The following is an 18,604-nucleotide window of genomic DNA, read 5'->3' as shown; positions in this document are numbered from 1 at the left end:
TATTTTTAGTAATCATCATTATGTTAGATAACTTTATATATACATATAAGTGTAGGATATAATATTATAAATAAAATAAATAAAAATAAAAATAGCCTTTATTCAGACAAAATACTTAATATAATTTTACATGCATTATTATTATTATTTAAATTTGACAGTATTTTCCTTCATAAATTATATATATGCATTTTTTTTTAATTAGTTGAATTATTATGGGTTTAAATATATATATATTATATATGATACATTATTTCCTGCACTTTTTCTACAACCAATCTACTGAGCATAGGGAATACAATTCCGAACAAGTTTTTGAAGATCTTCAAACACTTAAGGCGACACTAAATGCCGGCGACCTTGAGCGATATTAGTTCACGGCTCCTATGTAACAAAGCCAATATTTTCAAAATTCTTGCGTCGAAAACGCAACATTTTAACAGGCGCAAACAGCTTAAATGCTTACAATCCTCATTTTTGATTACTAATCTGAATAAATGTACCTACACAAAAAAAGTAAAAGCTATAAGAACAACTTTTATGTGAGTAGTATAATAAACAAATGCATCATGCCGTGAAAAAACTTGTTCAACTGCAAAGAAAACTGGTATTTCATAATAGCTCTGGAGTATTAACTTTAACCAACAGCAAGCATTAGCAACCTACAAGTTAGACTTAAGGGTATGTGTAATATGATAAAGTAGTGTTCATAGCTCCAAATGCTATATTTTCACCACCAAACTTGTCTAAAAACACCTTGTTTACCCTTCGCCTTAAGGCAAAACAAACAGACTACTAGAATAAAAGAGGTACTAAGAATTTCGTAAATACATCAAAGCATGTATTGTTTGACATCCAAGCCTGCTTCGTGGTTTCTTGCCAACATAAGAAACAGCTGAAACCTCTCGCTTACGTTCTAATACTGATTGCTGGAACATACAATAGATATAAAAAAATCTATATAATATCCAGGAACGCCTCCATTTTGAAATTTTTTCGTTCATCTCACAACTGTTTACCGACCTCGATTAATTTTGTACTTCAGGATGGATTAGGCTCTCATCAATTTTGCAGCAGTAATTTTTTCTTTAGTGCCGATAGAGGCGGGAAGGTCTGTTGCCTTGGCTCATCATCTGTTTGTGATTGACCTGTTTTTCTTTTCTGGTTCCAGACCCTTCTTAGTTATACGAACATATTTTTGAGGTTGTACCTAGTTATATGGTTTTTCTAAAGTAATACGTAAAGTAATACGATGCTGATATTTAGACGTTATAAAATAAATCATGATCGGTATAAAATGCATAACTTTTGTGGTAAATCTGAGACTATCCAACATACAGTATCGGGAATTTCGAGATCAAAACAATATTACAAATATATACAGTGTCTCTATCATTATTATGAATTTAAATTTATTGTAAGAAACCAAGCCAAGAATGGGTTGATACGAGAGGAAGCCAAGGAAATTTGACAAGACCATCGTAGATTAAATCTTTATGTATCTGCCTAATCTTTATAAGTATAATATATAGGTATTTTATCCTCATTTTAGAGGAAAGTACTCACACTTGTGAATAGTAATAATTACGTAGATATATTTATTATTTACACACAATTATACTACATAGTATAATTTGTATTATACTACATAGTATAATACAAAGTAGCTTCGCGCTGTCTGTCCCTATGTATGCTTAGATCTTTAAAACTTCGCAATGGATTTTGATGCGTTTTTTTCTAATAGATAGAGTGATTGAAGAGGAGGGTTTATATATGAATAAAATATGCACAATAAAGTAGAGAAACTCTGACAATTGTAGAGGTTTCGAATGTGATGTCATAAATGAACACATTTTTTTGCGCTTAAATTGCAAACACAGGCTGAATCCTACGAGATAGATCAAAATAATGTACGGAAATAAGTCAGCGATGGTATATATCTTTGGGATCATCCACAATATCGCGAATTGATCATTTGGAAATATCTACCTACAATATATTTACGAGTATTAACTTTAAACAGAACAAAATCAGTCAGGGCCGCTCGTTAAAATAAAATTTAGTAAGTTTAATTCTCTAAGTTATGTAAATCTAATAGAGAAGACGGTTCTTTTTGTCAGTAATAGAAACAAACAAAACAAGATTTAATTACGCCGCACTTAATAAAATCTAACAAAAACGGCGGACGTTTAAAAGTCAGAAGTGATGAGTCACGAAACATGATATTTACTCAATGGTCTCAATTACATCAAAGTCAACAAAGTATCGCGCACGTGATCAACACAGACCAATACTTTTTACCAATTACTTAAGTAGACAGTTAATTTCAGGAACTAATACTATGAGTAAGGAAATTGATAGGAGAATAGCTAATACTTGGAAGAGATATTGGTCCCTCAGTGAAGTTATGAAGGATAAGGAAATTCCAAATAAAGAGAAAAGAAAGGTTTATAATACGTGTATCTTACCTTGCTTGACCTATGGTTGTCAGACAATTATCAAATAAAATAAATGTCTGTCAAAACAGTATAGAAAGAAGCGTAATCAGAGTTAAAAGAAGAGATAAAGTTAAATTGAAAGATATAAAAAGTAGGACTAAATTCAAAGACGCAAAATCAATATGCAGAACACTAAAGTGGCGATGGATAGGACATATGTTAAGAGAAAAACAAGAAAAATGGACAAAAATAATAACCGACTGGTATCCAAGAGATGGTAGTAGAAGAAAATGGCGACAAACTAAACGCTGGGAAGATGAAGTAAAAAGAGTAGCTGGACCTAAATGGATCCAAATAGCGAAAGACAGAGAGGCGTGGAAATCTTTAGAGGAGGCCTTTGTCGAAAGACAAGCTGTTTAACCTAACATATAATTTAGATTTAAGTTTATATTTAGTTAAGTATCATTTATAATATTTGTGAACAGCAATAAAGGCTTATTTATTTTATTAAGAAGACAGTTTTATAATCAAAACAACAAATATATTATATTAGCCGCGACTTTACCCGATTTTTACAAAATATGATCAGTGAAACGGTCTTAGTTTAGAATTTCATTCATTAAGTACAACTTCGATCATATATGTACAGGATAGGTTATTTGTTACTATCCGCAACTTGACGACTACAGCGCGCCTATTTTGCGTGGTGGAGTGTGCGGCTAATCCTGTCATCCCAGCTCCTCAAGGTAGTGTATCAAACCCCTGATGTTACTCATGACCTCGGAGAGAGTCCTCGGTGACCCCAGGGGCTTGGCCCGATATGTGGCCACCCTCCTACACTCTAGAATGATGTGTGCGGCCGTCTCGTCTGCCTCCATGTAGACAGTCCACTGTGCAGAGCCTGCATGGAGGCAGAAGTCCACTGTCGGTGACATCAATATTCAACAGATGTTTTTTAAAAGGGCCATGACCGTAACCGTATTGGTCGTTGGAGTTTTACCAGCTTGCTTTAGAGATCTTGGAGTCTATTTGTGGTAGAGCTTCTTTTGCTTGTCTACATTCACTCACTTCTATCCAGTATTTATTATTTACTTCATTCATGTGTTGACATATGAACGTTGCAGGCCATCTAGAGGGGAGAGGGATAATTGGATCTGATCCTATGTACAGGATTATAGGTAGCGGCTATTTAAATTGTTGCAAGAGAAATGTGTCTGTCAAAATATAAACGTGTCTTAACTGTCACTTGTTTTTTGTGTTTGGTAAGGTCTCCAGTCTCCGCCATAGACGTAGAATATACTATCATAGATGCTAGCGTGTAGACAAACTGACAGACCGATAATGGATGGCCAATTTTGATATGCAAAATACTAAGAGGATAATGTCATGCGTGGCTGGAAATATTGTACTTTTAAAATGATTATAATACAACATACGAGTAACATAAGTCCCCAACGGCTCGAGCCTTGTAATAGCATGATCAGGTTTTAATTGACCTACGTAAGTTATAGAAGTTTTCGCACTTAGATATATATACTGAAATACACCATATCGCGCTGCAGTTGCCGTTATAATGTAATTGTTCGGATATAAACCAACTGTGACTAGAGTCACCATCCGTCCGGATTAATCCGGACATGTCCGGACTTTTACTCTAGTACAGAATTCCGGCTGATAGATGATTATTTTTAATTTGATGGAATACAGTAATAAAACTACGTATAAACTAATATCAAATAAGTATTTCATCTTTATAAGAAACGAAATCTAAACGAGAACAACTAAAAAGGACGGACTTTTATAGAAATGTCAGGCGTTTTGACAGGACTATTCAAATTACTAAAAGGTTACCCCACCTGTGATCGCCAATCGACTTCTTTAAAGCCGCTATGTCACGGAATATAAAGATAATAATGGTCAGGTCAGAAAGGCTATGTCACTTCTAGTAACTTCTTATTTAGAATTCTATGGGTACACAAAAAACTGACGGTGATAAATTATGTCCGACAACGACAGCAGTGGGTAGGTATTGAACATGAATCATTTGGTGTCAAGGTCAGTCAGATTTGTGACAAAAGACCGCAAATGTTTCGGTGCTGGTTGCTTTTGTAACATTGTATTCGTGCATACCTACACACTGTACTAAATTCATAGATTAAAAGTTTAGAATTTAATAACTTTTTTAGCTGTTAAGAGATTTCCACCTATATATTAACTCATTAAGATATCTCTGGAACCACAGGGTGAAAAGACTTAACATTTGGTATGAATAAATAGCGTTTGAATAAATAAACATTCCGAGGTGTTTCTTCTGCTATACTTCCATGCCGGAACTCGTATAGAAAAATGACGCAAATCTTCAAAGTCAATGATAACTTTCAAATCTGAATGAAAAATTAACTGAAAGTCAAACAATCCAGTGATGTACGTTTTTTAATTACACTTAGAATGATCTGTAGCTGTCACGTGAAACCAAGGAGGTTTTAGTTTAATCCAAAGTAGTCAGTAGGTACGTCAAAGCGGCAATTTCATAATTAAACACTTACTCAAGAATCTAGACGTACTTTTTTAGCGTTACTGTTGTCATAGCTATTTCCAATTCAGGTTCTGTTTTTGCGGCTAAGAGCGGTTTCTGATTTATAATTGAACAAGATAACACCAGTCAGGCATGAACAAGATGCAATCAAGAGCCAGGAAGTTACTTGCTTTTTGATTTCACAATGGTAATAAGTCTGAATCCGAAAGTCACAATACTGATTTCATTCCTTTGAGCAACATTTCCAGAGAAAAAGTGACTTGGCAAAGAAAGAGTTCAATTTTTCTTTAAAATCTACAGAAAGCTATAAGGCATCTTGACTAATAGATAGGTGATGGTTGTTGAAATCCTCCTTACTATGAGAATATAATTAATATGAGACCAAAAATCCTCACTGTTAGAATCTGTGATCAAAATAAAAAATTATTTACATGTCATGGAGGTCAAAAAATATACTTTTAATACATTTTACCAATCACGACCACATAGGAAAAGATGAGCTTGAGAAAAAGCGGCAAGAAACATGACAATGTTTAGCTTCGCAATTTAAGAATTTCTTGAAAATACAATATATTCAGAGTGAATCATCAAAAATACTCAAGCGTTTCAACTAAGTTTAAACAGAAAATGTAATAAATCATAAAAATACGTAAGTATAAATAAACTTGATTCGAATTTACTTTCACTTCGAACACTTAGCACGTGTACAACTTGAGAGAGACTTGCAATCATTGTTTTTATTATGATATGTCGATTGTTTGTCGAGTGTTTCGATTCTACATTGTAATATTTAAATAAAGTTTTTTTTGAAAAACGTAGGTATCACATATAAAATAAAACGTTTAAAAGTAAAACTGTACTTCGTGTAAGTTACATAAATTTTAGACATTAGGTAGTAAAATTGATTTTTATTTTACCGTTGGTTCAATGATTTTATGTCCGTCGTGGTCACACTGACAGGCCACACGAAGTACAGTTTTAATTTATTAAAAGTAGGTTTTTAGTATTCAAAAAATAGTTAAATGCGGTCACATACGAAAGGTTCCGTACAATCATATAGGATATACCACTACGTAGGTTTTTTTTATGGTAGAGGGGGCAAGCGAGCGTACTGGTCACCTGATGTTAAATGAACACTGACACCCACCTTCTCCTGAAAAACAAAATTAATTACGTCCCTTTTTGGAAGGTCTACGCATTTCTTTGAATTAATGTATTCTCGTCCTGGAAGTTCGCACGCAGATGGATAGATCAAATCAAATCAATTTCACTTTATTCTTTAGATCAAGGAAATTATGCTTATGAATGTGAAAAGGTTTTCTTTTCCAGATAGCGGCGTGTGAGTAATAGGGTATAAAGTATTGAACCCTTAAAATGAGTTAAACTTTATCGGAAACTAGCCGCAATAGTATTTGTCGGATTATCGCTTTTGGTAAATATATCTACCTTCCAAGAAGTGAACAAAAGCCGTCACGCATTCCGTCAGGGACAAAGTTCGACGTACTTTTTTATGGCGGGACAAAGGAAGGGTTGCCCTTGCCAGTTGCCAGACTAGAGTAGGGCTGTCAATTGCAATCCATGGCGGTTTGGATTTTGGTTTCGTGAAAAGTCACGACACTGCGGTGATTTTATAATGTTTTAGTATTCTTATAATTTGAGTAAATCCAATTCTAAAAATTTTATTCTCGTTTACACGAGTAAAATGGGTACCTCTGTCTGCATCTAATAAACTACAACTTATTTTTAGTTATAAAGTAGTTATACAATTCGTATTATGTATTTAAACCTTAATCATCGTGGAATTTCTTCATAGTTATTACTATTACGGTTACTCACGATATATTCGCATAGCTATTTCCACTATAAATAAAAGATACCAAAATCCAAAATGGCTTCCAATAAACTAAAAAAATCATGTTCCTTTTACTTACAGTATTAAAAAGCTCAATTAGGTATACAAATTAAGTATTATATCTTGTCCGATGGCACAGACCTTTCGTATCTGCCTCGTACGTGATCGAATGGTATTAGATAGAATGCTATAATAGAAAGCCTCATGGTGATGAGTATCCGCATCACCTATGTATGTTCTACGATTTTGCGTAGTTTAGGAAATAATAATTTTTCCCCCTTTTATTCGCTTTTTTCACCTAATTTTTTTGAACACTTTTAGTTAATTTTATTGTTGATATTTATTAACTACAGTTGCAATAACCACATAAGAAACTATGAATAGCTTAGACAATGCGGACCTAGATTAGAATTGAGTCGTAAGTTCAAGATAACTGCTCCAGCTCTTTAGCTTTTTCATGAATTTTCATGAAAATGTTCAAGGTATCAAAAAAAAAATTAGGAGCCTGTGGCTTCTAACTATTTTTTAAAAACTTCCCAAAACATTGGCCAATAAAATGAGCCAAATTCAAATTACGTCAACTTCTCGGCCACCCAGTATAGAATTCTTTATAATATGTTTATTTAATGTTAACAACCCTAATCCCTTAGCGTTTCATTGTGTATGCCAGCCCTGAACCAGTGTAAATAATTTGAACAGAACGTTATCAATGCTTTGTAAAGAAAGCTTACCTAACCAGTCTAGTTATGAACATGTTTTACCATTTTCATTACATTGAGATCGTTTGTACGACAGAAACATAATTACATAAGGCAACATAAAACATAATTAAACAAGGCTTAAGACCTCGTGTAATGCGATACGATCCCGGTCAATTCGTACTGTGCCCGCCAATCTGAGACTTTAGATAGGAGTTAGGGTTGCCAACCGTTCTCTAAAATAAAATATTACTCTATATTATACTAGTATCTCTATCGCAAGTAATGTAGTCTAAAATGCACTTGCATTAGAATTGGTAAAAAAACTACGTTTAAGAAAACCGGCTTCAAAAACTAAAAAGTATAAAATAACCTATCTGCATAATACCTCTTATATTAATAAAATACTATTATTTGTATGTGCTACCTACTGATAAGTTTAAAGTCGTTGCCAAACCCTAAACAAAATATAACTTAATATTATAAACCTTTTGCTTGGCACCGTCTTCAAATCAATGAATAGGTGGCACATGAATTTGAACTTTTATGGGACCAAATGACAACTATTAACTAACCGCATCAAAGTAGAGAAGAATCACGTAAATCGTTCATAAATCTCAGCGTAATCGGTGTACTGTATACATAAAATAAATACCAATCGAATTGAGAACCTCTTCCTTTGTGAAGACGGTTAAAAAGCATGCATTTCACATGGAGAGGGTGCGCGGTATTGGCGACCACGGGCAACATTGCGAGACAAAGGAACAACAAAAGGTTTATGATTTCGGTTACGGACGGAGATAGTTGTCAGGTATACATTACAACCGTAACAGATCGTTGTGGAGATCAGGCGCGTCGAGACGTTATTTTACATGCTACACTATAAGCTGATCTAGACTCTTTGGAAGCAAGAATGCTGTATCACACACAACCGAGCAGAAAGGTTGTTGGGTAAAGTAAAGGATAGAAGTTGTAGCTTATTATGTATCGACTAGAGTATCGGCTGTATTTAGAGTCGTCGATTAGTCACTGACCATTAGATGCTTAATAGAGGGTGAACGCTTTTAAATACCACTTTATCTTTTGTATGTATGTAAATCCAATGCAGCCAGTAACTTATGTTTACAATATGTTGTCATTACTACCTCACCAATTACGATAAGTCGTGATCAGCAACAAAACAATCAGTACCCCGCCCCCTTCAGCTAAGTTGATTGAGTGAAATGCTTGCATTGCGAATATAATTTGTATAAACATTTACGTATTAGAAGTTACTGGGTTATAACGCCGACGTTTGAAATAATAACACATTTTACAAATCATTCACTGTATTTGTCTGTATCCATAATTATGTATTCACACTGAAATCAAACATACCTACTCTAGTTTTTCTAGAAAAAAATTGGCAACCCTACATGGAGTGTCGGAATATGACTAATTAATTTAATGAAAAAAAAACATTATCACACGAATATAGCAAATCATTGACAAACGTTCAATAACTCAATATCGTATCCATAGATCGCGAGTTACTCGTACCCGCGCTACTTACGCCCGGAAACAGTAGAGTACTTAGATTTCTTACATTGATACAATTTCATTATTATTATGACCATAATTATATTGTACAAGATTTTCGAAAAGTTTCGTCATTTCAGCCGGAAGACGTCCACTGCTGGTCAAAGGCCTCCCCCAAAGATCGCCATGAGGATCGGTCCTGCGCTGCCCTCGTCAAGCCTATTCTGGTGATGTTCGTCAAAAAGTTAAATATTAAGTAATTATAATTTGTATTTCCTATTTAATACTTTTTAAAAATACTGACTGCATATTTCCGATATCTACATATTGGTAATTAGAAACTAGTTACTTACATGAGAGCGTCACCATCCCTATTAAGAACAATAAAAAAAGGGGATATACAGTATACACGAGTTAAGGCCAGTTGTAGTCAAGTCACTTAGTAGGTATATGCCAAGTTAAAAGCACACATCTGAATGCTGCTTTTAGTCCAAAATATGTATTGAGATAGTGTTTAAATAGCTCACAAACCACAACTAAAAGTCAAGGACATTCAAACGTAAATTGAACGTGTTATGGTGGCTATACGTGGCTTAATTTATTAATAAAACCGACTTCAAAAACTGAAAGGTATCAAATAACTATAAATTTAATTTAATACACCTCTTTTTCTCAACCTTTACCTTTAATATTGTTTATATTATTATTATATGTGCTCCCTATTGATAGGTTTTAAGTCAGTACCAAGCCCTAAACAAAATAATTACTTACTGTAATTATTCAGGTTGTCTGCCCGCTTGGGTTGTTTTATTCTAGAGGAAGCTATCCCGCTAAAAGTCACGCGTGGCGAGTGTAGGTACCTTTATTACATTTGGCTTGGCACCGACTTCAAAGCTATTAATATGTAGCACATACAAATAATAGTATTTTATTAATATTAAAGGTAAAGGTTTGCATACGAGGTGTATTAAATTAAATTTTTAGTTTGTTTTGTTTGAATAATTAATTTATCTTGGAAGTTAAGATAATTTTTAGTTATTTGATACTTTTCAGTTTTTGAAGTCGGTTTTTAAAACGTAGTTTTTTTTGTATTTTTTACGTTTAAGTGTCAGTTAATAATAATATATAATCAACCTGAATGAAAACTCCAAAAAAAGGCGTTCACGGAACACAATTATGTCGTCCAGGTAGACGAAAATGTTCATAAAATGAAAACTACTGGGCCAAACTATGTAAAAAATTTATGGGACCACATGGCATCTATTTCGCATCAAAAAAAAAACCGCACTGTGGAGGACCGCCACACATCCAGATGGTGGGGATGATATCCTAATTTGTGGCGTGTGTCGTGCGAAGGTGGATTTTGATGAATCTTTACAATAATAATATAGCTTACCCATCTGAATAACACATAGGCTATTATTGTTAAATGTATTATTATAAAAATTATATAAAAAAAAACATTACGTAAATCGGATCATAAATCTCAGAGTACATAAAAAAAATACCGACCGAATTGATAACCGCTTCCTTTTTGAAGTCGGTTAAAAATTATGATATGATCCTATAAGCGCTTTCTAGCGCTGCATGTTTCAGTTATTTAAGTAGTAGATTAGTAGGGAACTTACGATTTGATCTGTAGGGAACTGTAATATTTAAACTCTCAAAAAACTCTTACAAGAATGGCGCAAGTCTTTTGCGTGTACGACAGCTTCTCTAGTACGCTCAATGTCAATGATCGGCTTGGCCGACTAGTTGGTCATATCAAAGAGCCCATCCCATAGTCAGCACATCTCTAATATAATATACAGTACATATTATATTAAGAATATATACATTTTAACATAAATTATTATAATTACAACAACTTCCCAAAAAATAACTTAATTGATCAATTATAGTTTGTGGATATTTTATAGGCAAGCTCAATTGGACCCGCATACGTGAATTACTTATCATTGAAAACCCACCGCAATTTTACACCCTACTTTAATCCATTAAAGTATATTTTTGTTTGGCGTAGTTATCACAATATCTAGGCACATTACATTGTTTGAGTAGCTCCCCTTCTTTTGACAGTCTGAATGCAATTTTTCAATCAGTTATATTGCTTTTAGTTAGGTTTGTATTGTTGGTTGTATTGTCCTGATTTATAAAGAGTCATATATTATAGTATAGTGAATTATTTTTGAAGTGTTAGTTGCTTTAGGCGCGCTGAAAACTATTCAATGACACCGAGCTGTTTACAGCTCGTTAAGCGTTAATAAAACTAGTAAATTATACACTAAACATAATATTTAAAGTTGTATTTCTTATTAAAAGGCAAAATATTCATTTATTTTCTCAAAATTGATTCATTTAGAATTCTTTTTTATGTCATTTCTAACACTACCACCGCTCCGGAAACAAATGTCGCTATTAGAGTGAAGAAGCGGCGCGAGAAACTCTCCCAGGATTGTTTTACTGCGCTCTTTTAGTAAAAATTATACAAAAAATTGTACAATAAATAATCATAACCTAGTCCCAGGCTGTCCGATCACTTAGATATTCAGCTGTATACATTTACCCTTAAAGCTATTATGGATCTTATGAAGCCTTCTATTTCTTATTATACTCCTACTCCCCTTGAAGAACACTTACCGTTCTTTACCGTTCGAGATAGATAGCAATATTATAGTAAAAAGAAATAATCAGTATATTATATCAATCTAAAACATTAATAATAATGTTCCAGAAAATTGGGGCAGCTGTGGGTTGTATCTATTCTGGCTGCATATTATTCCGCCCTACGTAGGTAAATAGATACATGCCTACAACCTATAGTTAGGTACTTCGTCTGCGCATAGGTATTTAGTGGTTTGCATAAGCAAAGGTAATAAGGTAATGCACAGCCGATTCCTTCGTCTCTAAGCAGAACCTGCATGTTGTATTTTATACCCATTTTTCACGATTTTTCCACTGCATTCCAACATGCATGAAATAAACTACCAACCTTACCATCTCGATATATACCTACCCATTACGTACCTATATGTCATATTTTAAATAGGTACCTTCAAAAATGCGCATCCCGATTTTCTGGTCAAATGAAAGAAGACTAAAGCCCTGAATTTGTAACATAATAATATATATCGTAAAGGTACCTTGTAGGTATAATGTCAATATTATTTTTTATGTATGTTTGAAAGAGATATACCAAATCCACGAAATAGAGCAGATAATGTTTGGACATTTAAGCTCATAGGGATTATAATATAATATGTAGGTAGCCATAATTATTAAATATTGCGATTTGTTAGGGTAACCATCCGTCCGGATTAATCCGGACATGTCCGGCGGAATTTAATTATACTCTGGTCTGCATTGCTAATGCCCGGCTCTCTAACTTCTCCGGATTTTATTTTTAATTATATTGAAAATAATAATAAAACTACATGTTACCTATCATTAATAGGCGTAAAATAGGTATGTCTTTTACTATTTACATGAAACGAAATCTAAACGAGGTCAACTAAAAAGTCCGGACTCAGCCTTTTTGTTAGGACTTTCCAAATTAATAAATGGTAACAATAGGTAAGTTTGAAAACTTGTAACCAATGCGTATTTTGAAACATCGATCAAAACTTGTAATATGTGGGTAGTTACCATGTAGTTAGGTACCTACATTCTTGCAAAGCAGTTGAGAACACCTATCGTTTTAAATACATTAAAATGTCTGACAAGTAGGAATAATTATTAATAGTCTGTGTTAATTAAAAGTAACTTAACAGTTACCTAACACCTATTCTGTGCTATTAATAAACGCGAAGTTATTCCAAATTTAAAACTTTTTGTATACCTATCTATGTTACCTTTGTCACTACAGAATTACATGACATGGAGAAGTGATTTTAAGCTTGGATTAACTTTACATTGCGTTTATTAATAGACACATTAAGTTATAATAAATAATATTTTATTAGAAATGAGTTATGACCGCCTGCCTTACGCATAACTACAAAGTCTATAATAATTAAATTCTCAATCAAAGTAGGTACCTACATAAAAGAAAATAAATAAGGTAGTTACTTAAATTTACAGTGTGATGTCCGATTTCTTACCATTGATTAAATACTTCCGTCTATCATTCATTAGTTCTTTCGCTAGTTTTGGACATTCATTATTTATCACTGAACACAACTCTTGCAACTTAGCACCACTTTGTTTACTAACAACTTCTATGAACTGATTACATTTCTCACCGTTTGACGCACTGGTAATAACCTCTAGATCATTAACACTGAATAAACCCTTTTTTACAAGCACATCCAATACATTTGTGTCACATATTTCGCGGAATAAAGTTGACTTGTGTTGTGCGAGGTACGCACAAACATCAACCGTCATATCCATGGCTCGACAGCAGCTGCGAGCTGCCGAGTGCCGACTGCCGACTGCCGAGTGGCCTGTCGACTACGCTACGGAAAACGGCGGCCGAACCAAACTGAGCGACAGAAATTGAATTACATTGAGTGACGACAGACGAAGCCGAAGTAAACCGATTGGCTGAGCGGGGCGGGATGGCAGTTGCACCCGCACCCCTCTCTACCCCATAGGCCATTCATAATCAACTTCAACTAGAAATTATTTTAGAAACAGATAATAGAATAACATTCATTATTAGAATTATTTGAGCTTTAGCCAAACTTACAAACCAATGCTTGTAGAACGATCCGTGAGACTATTGCGACATTTTCCATGTCTGCAAAAGATTCTGTACTATGTACTTACTTCTTCTAATTCTAATGTATAAATAAACATAATATTTTGTTCCAGGTTCATATTATGAGTCTCCTAAATCCTGAGTGCTCAAAATTAAAATAAATACTATGAGTAGCGTTTAATTAATTTCAAAATGGGTGAAAGGTCTAAACATCTGATGTACAGGGATAGTATTTTTCATGGAGATAAAAATAAAAAGAAACATGTTACTGGTAAAGCAGTTCGCAGGCCTGAAGGATGCGATCGAGAAGATTTCGCACTTTTTTACAATGAAAATAAGGAATTAACACCTTTAATGCAGATACAGGCATTGCATATAAACCGTATAAAAAAACCTAACCAATTTAAAAACGTCGCAGAACTATTTTGGGGATCAATTCACTTGTGTCGCGATTATGCTAAATTATAAACGATTATAAATGCTTAAACCTATTCAGAGATTCGTTGCCAAGGTTTCGCAATAATATGAATATTATAAATAAATCATTAACGTTATGTATTCTTGATTTGTTTAGTAAATCTTGACTTGTTTATTAGGTTTTGTTCATTTCCTAATTGCGTTAGATCATAGAATGGTTGTTTTAAAATTAATACTAATTTTATATACTTAACTATTTCACACATATTTTCGCATGCGGTAGTCACCTTAAAAGGTCATAATGAACTCAGTAATAAGCCCTTTGTAACTTAGCATAAATATAATTTTTAGATTGTAATCAGTGGCGGCCTTAGGGGGTGGCGACCCGGGGCCTCTTGCAGGGGCCTCGCGCAACATCCCAGGATATAAAAAAATATATTTTTTAACAATATTTCTTTTATTTAAGACTTTTGAGTTTGATCTTTAATAACTTATTAAGGTTATTACATAACGGCTAATTAAAATAAAGATAATACTTGAATATCGCGCCTCGAAATACTTAGTCAGGTCATAATGTTCTGCTCCTGTGTCGCTCAGGGAATCTCCGCGTTTCATTCAGTCCTTCAACTCTTGTCACTCGGAATTATTTTGCTTGCAGTATGAGTTACAAAATCGTTACTGTACGTTCTTATAACATTTACGAAATGAGTTCTCGTGGTCGTGATTCCGGTAGAAAATTTGAGTCAGTTAGTTCAAAAAGGAAACAAGCTATCAAAAGAAAGCAAGTGATGATCAAGAGACCTCTACAAAACATTTTTTGACTGAAAGTGATGCTAGTTCTGATCAACTGAAAAAATTCCTTCCATATCATCATGGGTGCCGCCGCTGTCATTAAGTAAAACAACGAGGTCACTGGTGCCGCCGTCAATGCTATCCAGTCAAGAACACGAACCGCGTCTATGTGAATCCGTGACTGCCGGAATGAAAAATCTGTATTTGTTTGAGGCTCTTAAACATCATGAGAGCACATTTGGTTTCATGTATAATATAAAGATATTAAAGGAAATCAGTGATAGTGAACTTTTGAAGCAATGCAGCGACTTGCAAATATTTTTGACACCTCGATTTCATATTATGTCTACAGTGCCTCGGTGCTGAAATACATAAAAGAAAAAATTAACGGAAGCGTGAAGTCCTGAGAATTATTGTTTCTAAATACTACGCCTATTACAGTTGCGTCTTCTGAAAGCTATTCGAGGCTTAAACTTGTAAAAAAATACTTGGAGGAATTCGATAACATAAGCTCAGCTGTCAGGCCTTGCTATACTTTCATTCGAAAATGACGTAGCTCATATTAGATTATTATGCATTAATTAATGATGAATTAAGCCTTAGGAAAAGGCGCTAAAATCAAATTTATCATCAATGTATTTGCAAATCTTTCAATGTAAGATATAATAAACTACAATTTTATTTATGTGTATAACTTTAGCATCTCTCCTCTAACATGAGAAATACCTAAACCCAACAACCAGACCTACTTTTCACGAAGGGCATCGCAAAGACCTGCCGCCCGGAGCCTCGCTATGAGTAAGGCCGCCTCTGATTGTAATTATCACTGGTGAATCTAAGTAAATTAGGATGCCGCAGTCGCTCGTCGTGCCGCTTCGCTGCGGCGTATTTTTGAGCGAAGCGAGGTAAACTAAGTCTGAGTCTACGAATAATACTTATTGTGATTTGATCAATCGGCTAAATTTTTAAATAAATATAAATAGCGCGTGCTAGTTTAGAATAATTTGTAAATCATGTTTGTTTCTCATTATTATAATTGAATCAAGTCGAAATTCAAAATTCTGTCTCGACAATAACCTTGAAAATTTCGAAAGCTTACTATGGTTTCATTATTTTTAAAAATCGGTCCAGTAATGGCTGTGAAAAAATTTAACACAGAAATCAATTTTGGAGTCATCCGGTATCCGCTCAGCATCGCTTCGCTCAAATAAATAAATGAAATAAACCAGAATAAAGCAAGGCTGGGACTGCGTAAAGTCAGAAAATGGGTTTTGGCACCTTTTACTAACCCAGCTCGCAAAGATAATGCTGAACTTCACCGCTGGAAGAGCTGATGAAGAAGTACCTTTGCGCAATTTAAAAAACATGTTACAATACCATCATATTGAGAATTCGAATACAATCAGTACTTAAAGTCTGAGAACTGGAGCCAAGCAGGGACAGACCACTGGATGGACTTATGTTAACGGTTTGATTGCGTTTCATTGTAGTCCATGATAAATGGGACAGGACATTAGAGACAGGAGTATTTAAGACTTAAATTTCTTAAAAGAGTCATATTATCATTTATGTACAACTTTGTACAAACAAGTCACCATGGTCAATGGATAAAAACGAGTCTATCATTATGATGCTGAAAATGAAAAGAAAAGAAAGTAGCAATATAGACCGAGAGCATGTATTTCATTACCTACAAGCAATTATAGTCCTAATCACCCTTACAATACAGTGCATAGTGGTTGCGCTCCTTTCTTCCTCGGAAGAGCATCAGTGGAAACTGACTAAAACGTTTCTTGCTTATAAAATTGGTTAGGTTCTCATTTTATTTTACATCTGACAGAACCTTATGGTTCTGAGTTAGGTAGGTACTTTAAATTTACTACTAGGTTCTATCACTCCTCTGTTTATCTGTCCGCTCGTCTGTCTGTCATATGCAGCTTTTCAAATTTACCGCCTATATAAATCTTAAGCCGTCCCTAGCAACGACCTAGGCCTACCAACTTTTAAAACTAATTAGTATAGTATTTTTGGATTCAGTACCTAGCCATAAAATTATAATTAAAAAAATAGCAATTTTTTTTATAAAATTTCATAAATTATGAATATATTTCACTTTTTTGAGCTTTTATTATTAGGTTTTTGGAAAAAAGGTCCTTACGGCAGGCTTGGAGGGGAAAAGGGATTTTGCTGTGCGAACAGTAAGAAAAACATATAATCAATCATGGGATCAGAAAGAGAAGAGAGGAGAGAAGACAATGCTTTATTTTAGAAAAAATTAAGTTTCGTAAAATAATCGACAACGAGATATGGCACTACTATTGATGCTGTGTTTTCAAGATATTTTATACTGTCGAAAAAAAATAAAAAATCATTGTTTTTATTTTACTTAATAAGTTGAATTACTTACTATTTTTTTTGCTTGTTTTATTTTATATTATTTTTTATTTTCTAAAATATTAAATTTGCTAAATACTTTTATGTACCTACCTAAATAAAACCAATCAGCATTAAAGTTTAATTAAAAAAAAACAATCTCGAAAAAATATATATAATTCAGCAATATTTTTTTTGCAAATTGTTCTGGTTCTATATTATCCGAAGGAACTTCGTTCCTACCTGGTGTTCCATGACATCATGTCCCGGGACACTCCTCCCACTGCGACCCGACCCTCGCCTCTCGCCTTGCGTTGTGACACTGACACTTGGTGTGTGTGTGTTTTTTTAATATTTTTAAACAACATTTCATTGTATATTTTTCTTTGAATTTTTTTTTTAATTTTTCTCTGAAATATTGATGGGAAAATTTGAAATATTTGCTTTTAAACTTTGTCCTCTTTGTCCACAGAAACTTTTCCCTACAGTTATCCAACAAACATGTCGGTGTCACATCGGCCATCTTGGATCTCGAAATAGATGTCATATTCTTAATTATTGTCACCTATGAAAACCTCGATAACGATAATGGTCCCGTCTAGACTGTAATGAAGAGTTTCTTGCGACTGTGGTAGAAGTGAAACTTCAACGGACAAAGTTTAAAAAAAAATATTTCAGAGTTTCCCGTCAATTTTACATAGAAAAATTAAAAATATATTTCCACGAAATACATTCAATAAAATGTTGTTTAAAAATAATAAAATACTGTCTAGTTGTGTACTTATATAGCGAGACAACAGTTCCAACAATTATTGGGATATTTTTCTCTAGCATCTAGCAATATTACTCTTACACACAACTATGTAAGTGTTGCTACATGCATAGTGTATGCAAACGTAAATAATACACGACTTCACCTTGTTTCTTTAGATTACTCCGTCTGAGTATATTTTGTTAATCTGAGCCTTTACGACATGAACGTCTTTTGACAATTATTTTGAATTTCGAAATAAAAAAAAGCAATCAAAAATCGCCATAACAAGTTTATAATTATTGTTCCTGGTTTTGTGCCACTGCACATACATAGCTATACGCATTATAAAGAATATATTGAGAGGCAATGGTTAAAGTGTTTATTTATTTAAATTTTGCTCTTAATGATTCTTTAGGATCTTTGTTGGCTTTTCGCGCTATTTATATAGCACGTAAAGCCCTCTTCTACAGCACAAAAATGGTAACAATATCGGCTTGACTGCATTGTCCTATAGCAATATAACA

The 18,604-nt window shown here is 33.8% G+C and overlaps 1 protein-coding gene across 5 annotated transcripts in view; it reads right to left on the bottom strand.

The window, feature by feature from the left end:
* Positions 1 to 13,485, bottom strand: part of LOC126977821 (tight junction protein ZO-1) — a 159,286-nt gene extending 145,801 nt beyond the window's left edge. For 2 of the 5 annotated variants that reach the window (XM_050826422.1, XM_050826430.1), the window contains exon 1: positions 13,143 to 13,481. In XM_050826422.1, coding sequence (XP_050682379.1) covers positions 13,143 to 13,434 — 292 coding nt within the window. In that variant the 5' untranslated portion in view covers positions 13,435 to 13,481. Of the gene's footprint in view, positions 1 to 13,142 lie in introns of all 5 variants that reach the window. The other 3 variants (XR_007732437.1, XM_050826432.1, XM_050826431.1) reach the window with 3 other exon arrangements.
* Between the last annotated feature and the right edge of the window lie 5,119 nt (positions 13,486 to 18,604).

This window comes from Leptidea sinapis, chromosome 46 (assembly GCF_905404315.1).
Source record: "Leptidea sinapis chromosome 46, ilLepSina1.1, whole genome shotgun sequence".
NCBI classification, from domain to species: domain Eukaryota; kingdom Metazoa; phylum Arthropoda; class Insecta; order Lepidoptera; family Pieridae; genus Leptidea; species Leptidea sinapis.
This window is presented reverse-complemented; position numbering and strand designations above follow the sequence as displayed.